The sequence below is a fragment of the Pan troglodytes genome, chromosome 4, assembly GCF_028858775.2.
Source record: "Pan troglodytes isolate AG18354 chromosome 4, NHGRI_mPanTro3-v2.0_pri, whole genome shotgun sequence".
In the NCBI taxonomy this organism is placed as follows: domain Eukaryota; kingdom Metazoa; phylum Chordata; class Mammalia; order Primates; family Hominidae; genus Pan; species Pan troglodytes.
Window position 1 is genome coordinate 146,984,209 of NC_072402.2, and position 6,241 is coordinate 146,990,449.

Consider the following 6,241-nt stretch of genomic DNA (forward strand, 5'->3'; position numbering starts at 1 on the left):
AAGGAGGGGAATGTACGTTAGCCAGGAAGCTCTGTGAGTTCTTCCAGCTCTAGCATGCTGGGTTAGCACCCCAGGAAGTGGGTGATTCTCCTCACATTTCAACAAGGGCCTCCTCCTTTCACTGTCTCCAAATGAAAGTGTCCACCAGTGCTGAAGGGGACAGCTCCCAGGGCAGCTCAGTGAAGCCAGTTTTTAGGGATGGAAACATTCTCCAGGACATCAGAATCACCCAGGGACCTTTTTAAAAATACCATACAGGGGCCCCACAGTAGACCAATTTAATCACAATTTGGGGAAGGAGCTCAGGTCTAGAACTTTTTAAAAGCACCCAAGGATGGCTAAAATGTAGCCTGAGCTGAGGCCCATGGGCTAAAGACACTGCCCCAGCCTCCTGCACTAGTTCTAGGAGGGGACTGAAGAAGGAAGACTATGACCCTGTCCTCAAGGAGCTCAGAGAATAGATATTCATTCATCCAACAAATATTTATTGAATCATCCTCACCTTACAGAGGAGAAAATAAAGGTTCAGCAAGGCTGTCATTTGGCTAAAGCTGATCACCTAGTGATGACAGAATCAGAGTTTGAACCGAGGGAGCTTAACTACACAGTGCTGCCTCCACTCTCTTCCACCATCACAAGCACTCGTTTTATGTACAGTCCTGAGACTGTGGGCCCCTTGAGGGCAGGGAGCAAATCTAGCTCTCCTCCTATGTCTGCAGAAGCATCCGGGTACGGTTCGAGGTGCTTGCAATATATCAATGAACAAAACAGAGACCGCTGCCCTCTTGGAACTTACATTTTTGTGTGAGAAGACATAAGATGTGTCTCCTTTATTTGTGTCAATATTGTTGACACAAAGAAAAAATAAATGACACCATGTGTTAGAAGGTAATAAGTGCTAAGGAAAAAAGTTAAAGGAGAGAAGAGAAGGGGATTAGGAGAGGAAGAGGTGAGTTGCAGTTTTAAATAGCATCATCAGATTTGGTCTCATTGGATGCATGACATGTAAGCAAAGACTCGAAGTAGTTGAGGGAGTGAGGCATGCTTTTATAAGAAGGAAGAACTTTCTGGGCAGAGGGAACAGCCAGTGTTGAGACCCTGATGCAGGAGGGAGCTTGTTGTGTTTGAACATAGCAGAAGGTTAGTGTGTCTAGGGTCACAGGAGCACAACAAAGATGAGGAGGAGAAGATGAAGTCCAAGGAAACCGGAAGCAGATCACACAATGTAACAGGTGCATGAAAAGATCACCATGATAGTGAAAGTGACCAGACTGAGTGCTTTCTGTGTGCCCTTGAGTGTTGAGCACATGACCTGTATCTGCTCATTCACCCTCATGGTATTCATGGTGGAGACACTAGGATGCTCCCATTTTCCAGAAAAGGAAATTGAAGTTCAGGAGGGGTTAGGTAACTTGTCCATGGTCACATGGCCATTTCTCCCTGGCTGTAAGAGCTGCACTGTTAACCTTCCTGCTTTAACGCCTTTCTGTGGCAAATGTCAGATGGACAGTAGTGGCATTAGGGGCCTTGAGAACTGGAGGGAGAAAGGAGGCCCCAGCTGGCCCTTAGAGGAGAGAAGCCCTGGTCTCCTTCCAGTGTGTCCTGCTTGTGAACACATTACTTGAGGGTGAGTCTACCATTCTTCTATATCAAGACTCATAACAAAGATTTTTTAACATGATAGAGAAACTCAACTGGAGAACCAATACAGACCACCACCCTCCAACAACAATAACAAACGATTCCAAAGTGCAGTTTCCCTCAGTCTTTACTATGGAAGGAGCAGAGAAGGGGACTCTCCTATCCAAGGTGTCTTTCAGCACTCACTTGAGTAGCACAAACATGGACAAGTCAATAGTACAAAGAAAGAGGCAGGGTCTTAGGGATCTAACAAGCAAATGTGATGTGTGGGCACTGCCTGGGTCCTAGTTCAGATAAACCAACTGTGAAAAGACATTTTCAAGACAGGAACTTTGTAATGGACAGGTATCAGGGAATTCTGAAGAATTCTTGTTAGATTTTCTTGAGTTTACTCATGGCATTGTGTAACCACAATGTGAGAAAATATTCAGTGTGTTTTGAGAAACATTCTGAAGTGCATAGGAATGAACTGACACAATGTCTAGGCTTTGCTTTAAAATATTTCAGAAAATAAAATAGGTAAATGAAGCAAATGTGGAAAACCTCACAATTACAGGATCTGGATAGTGGACATGGGCTTTGTCCTATTTTCTCTCTTTTGTGTAGTTTTGACATTTTTCATAATACACTTACTTATGAATTTTTTTAATCGGGTTGACCAAGAGGGGCAGTGAGAATGTAATGCATTTTGCCTGGACTTCGGTCCCAGCTCTACTACTTCAAAAATTATTGACCAAAAATTATCAATATTACCTTTGTTTGAAATTCTGAAGGTATGGGGAAAATGTTAGTTCACATGGCCATGCGCCGTGGCTTACGCCTGTAATCCCAGCACTTTGAGAGGCTGAGGAGGGCAGATAGCCTGAGCTCAGGAGTTCAAGACCAGCCTAGGGAACATGGTGAAACCCCATCTCTACTAAAATACAAAAAAATTAGCCCAACGTGATTGTGTGCACCTGTAGTCCCAGCTACTTGGAAGGCTGAGGCAGGAGAATCACTTGAACTGGGGTGGTGGAGGTTGCAGTGAGTTGAGATCATGCCACTGCACTGCAGCCTGGGTGACAAAGCGAAACTCTGTCTCAAAAAAAAAAAAAAATATTTCACAGTGACAACAAGCCAGAGAACTGACTGTGGTCACATAAATAATTTTCATTGAATCTCCTTCAGCACCCAATTAGCTCATGTAATTGCTACCAACAAGCCAGCTCAAGTGAATCCATTAAGTTTGTAAGCAGTATATATGCCATATATTTCTCTTTGTAAACTTAATTTTAAATTTCATTTTGAAAAACTAGCTATCCAGGAAAGTTTCAAGAATAGTAAAATGAACATCCATCTACCATTCACTAAATACAACAATTGTTAACATTTTGCCACATTTTAAGTGCTGTATATTTCTAACTCTAAAAGCTTTTGACAATGTATCACACTTTTAAAGCTGCTTAGAAGGGAGGAAGGGAAGGAGGGCAGAAAGAGGGGGAAATCCACTATAGAATGCAGACAAGGGTTTGATTATAAAGCATATTTGTTTTCATATCAGAAAAAGATAAAAGGACATTTTGGTGCATCAAAAATTAAGAGCAGTAATTTTTTTCATTGACTGGCCTGATGAACAGCCTTCCAGATCATTTGTTAAAACATCAGTAAGAGGAAATATCCCCTAAAATCTTGGACATGGCTCCTTTTTCTCTCAACGGGGAGTGGGATAACATGAATCCACACACACTTCTGGATGCAAATACATGGAGCAGGCATGCAGAAAGCGGAGGGGTCAACAGGGGACTCCAAGGGGTGTGTAGTGGAAGCGGAAGTCCCACTTGAGTCATAGGCAGGGGAGGCCTCTTCAGCCAAATCAGCTCCAGAGTCCTCCCTGGGAAAATGTTCATTCCATATTCACTCATTCAACAAATATTCATCACACATTCCCCAGGCTCAGGCACCATGCAAGGCACAGGGTGCCCAGAGGGAACATGCAGCACCCACTGCTGCCTCCAGCTACCCCTGCATCTTGCATCCTCATGCTGCTCTCTTTCTCTGTCCCCCCACCCCTGCCTGCCCTGCCTCCTTCAGCGCCACCTGTCCCAGGAAGAGTTCTACCAAGTCTTTGGCATGACCATCTCTGAGTTTGACCGGCTGGCCCTCTGGAAGAGGAATGAACTGAAGAAGCAAGCCCGGCTGTTCTAGGCAGAGGCTCTATAAATATATATGCATTTATATAAAGATATATGTAAAATCTCTCTACTGAAGCTCGGTATAATCCTCTCTTGTGTAATGGGACACACTGCCTGCCATGAGACTTGCTTTTCTGTACTGTCAGGCAAGCCCACGTCATCGAGATATTTTTATGCTCCTTACTTTCTCTTTTCTAAGTGCTGTGGGATCTGGGAAGGGATTTGAGGGGACTCTGTCCTTTTATTGGGGATCCTTTTTATACTGAAACATCTGTCCTAACTTGAGTGCCCCAAGGTCCAACTCTCTTTCCTAAAGAAGGTGCCTGAAGAAGTCTCTCTTCTCTCTGCTTCGTGGCCCCTTTCTTAAATTTCTAGGGCTGATGCTGACCATGTGGTTTCCACACCTTATTGGCCCCAGAGGGGCCCTCCCATGGGAAGATCTGCAGCAATCTCCCCAAATCAGTGAGCACCTTTGAGCGCCCACGAAGAACTTTCTCAACACCCCCAATTAGGAGCTCAGTGCTCTCTTGGGGCAATGCAGTTAAAAGGGTGAGCCTCAAATCTAGTCATTACACCAGTCAACAGAAGTGGACAGGGCCTAGGCCTCTCCTCAGCTCCTTAACCCTCCTCCTTCTGCCCTGGATTGTAACCTCTCCCTTGTCCAAATCTAGGATTCCTGGTAGGAAAAGGAAAAGGCCCTTCCCTTCCCTCCACCACTTCCAACTGGCCCCTTTGCCTGACCTGGACTTGGAGAACCAGAGGAAAAGAGAGGGAGCGGAAGTGGGAGATAGAGCAGGGCACCTGTTAGAATCAGAGCTGCAGGATTTCTTGGGACCCTCCTCTCTCCCTCACTGCTCCCAGCACCTCCTGACCCTTCCCTCTTTCAAGGAGAGGCCCATGATTGCAGCTTGTATTCTTTAGCCTTATTACAATCTATGTGCCTGACAATTCAACACACCGCAGGGCTAATGTTCCCACCAGAGCTCCAACTGAACAACCAGACAGACAACTCTCATCATCCTCCAGAGAGAAAATAGGCCATGTCCCAAAGAAAGGTTCTTGGTCTATGCCTCTGGTCTGTGGGCTGGCAGGGCAACCATACCATACCCCCGCCAGTCCTCGGCTCCTGCTGCAAAGTTGGCCATGTTTCACAGGGAAACTTTTGGAAGAGTGGCTGCTTATGAGATTCCAAAATGAAGTGTTGGCCAACACCGCTCATGGCCATCCTGGATTTTCCCAGTGGCTTCCCTTCCTGCTCGCCTCCCTGAACAGGGGAGAAAGCTTAACCTCTCTTCTCCTCTCCAAACCTTTCACCTTGAGTGGGTAATGTTTGGTGGGGGCTGTTCCTTCTTGGAGATGCCTTGAGTCGGACCATTTTGAGATCATGGAGGAAGGATGAAGAAGTGAAAATGACAATAATGACTCTCAAGAGGCTGGTGATGTGACATGGCAAATGTAGAACTGACTTAAATTGAACAAACCCTCACTGAGCACCTCTGATGTTGAGCACCTGCTGAATACTGAGCACTGAATGGGGAGGGGGAGGGGAGCACGGGGTGAGTCAACCTGGGACTCGGTCTCAGGGATATGCCTACCAATAGCGGGTATCGTAAGGCATGTACCCAAACATAACGGATGTAAGGCAGAAAGTGATCGGAGAAGGAATGAGAAAGTGTGCGTGATGTTAATGAAAAGTCATATGCAGTTAGAGCAGACCCAGGAAAGCTTTCTGGAAGAGATTGCATCTGAGGAAATTCAGGAAGGATCTTTGTAGATTGGGAGGAGATTCTAAATTGAAGGGGTGATAGGGTGAGGGGCCAGAGGGAAGTCTGCTGTGTTCTCATGTAGGATGTCAGCCCTCCCTGCAACTTCTCTTTTTGGCCAATGTCTTTTCACTTTCCTGACCCTTTAGAATCATCCCCAGCCAGACGCAATCATGGAAGTTGCCTTATTGTCACTGGTTAAGAACTTGGCGAGATTGAAGGGCTTTTGTTATTGTTGTTGGATATTTTTGTTTCCCATAAAAGCACATCATTTCAACCCTAAACCTGTGTGCTTCTGTTGTTTCTTGTGTGGGAGTGGAAATGACTGACATGGGAAGAGGCTGAACCCTGCACATTTTTCAAAATGAAAGCACCAAAACAGCAGCCACTCCTTTGGCCTCAGTTTCTCCTTCTGTAAAATGAGAAAGTTTGGTAAAGGTAAACATCACTCAGATTGTTTTCTGTAGAATGCAGGATCCCTCAAGATGGTAAAGGATGTTCCAACAACAAAGAAGTTCTGTGATCAAAAATAATAATAATAATAATAATAATAATAATAATAATAATAGTTCCTTATTACTAAGCACCAGCAATGTTCCAAGTTCTATGTGAGCACTTCACACCCATCATCTCATTTAAGCTTCTGAAACAACCCAAGAGGTAGCC

General features: G+C 45.1%; 1 protein-coding gene across 3 annotated transcripts in view; it reads left to right on the forward strand.

Moving 5' to 3' along the window:
- The window catches only part of ABLIM3 (actin binding LIM protein family member 3), a 118,597-nt gene extending 112,738 nt beyond the window's left edge, over positions 1 to 5,859 (forward strand). For 2 of the 3 annotated variants that reach the window (XR_008548107.2, XR_008548108.2), the window contains one exon: positions 3,712 to 3,887. Coding sequence is in view for 1 of the 3 variants with exons in the window: in XM_001162953.5 (XP_001162953.1) it covers positions 3,712 to 3,825 (114 nt within the window). In the remaining 2 variants the exon portion in view is untranslated. Of the gene's footprint in view, positions 1 to 3,711 lie in introns of all 3 variants that reach the window. The other variant, XM_001162953.5, reaches the window with a different exon arrangement.
- The last annotated feature ends 382 nt before the right edge of the window (positions 5,860 to 6,241 follow it).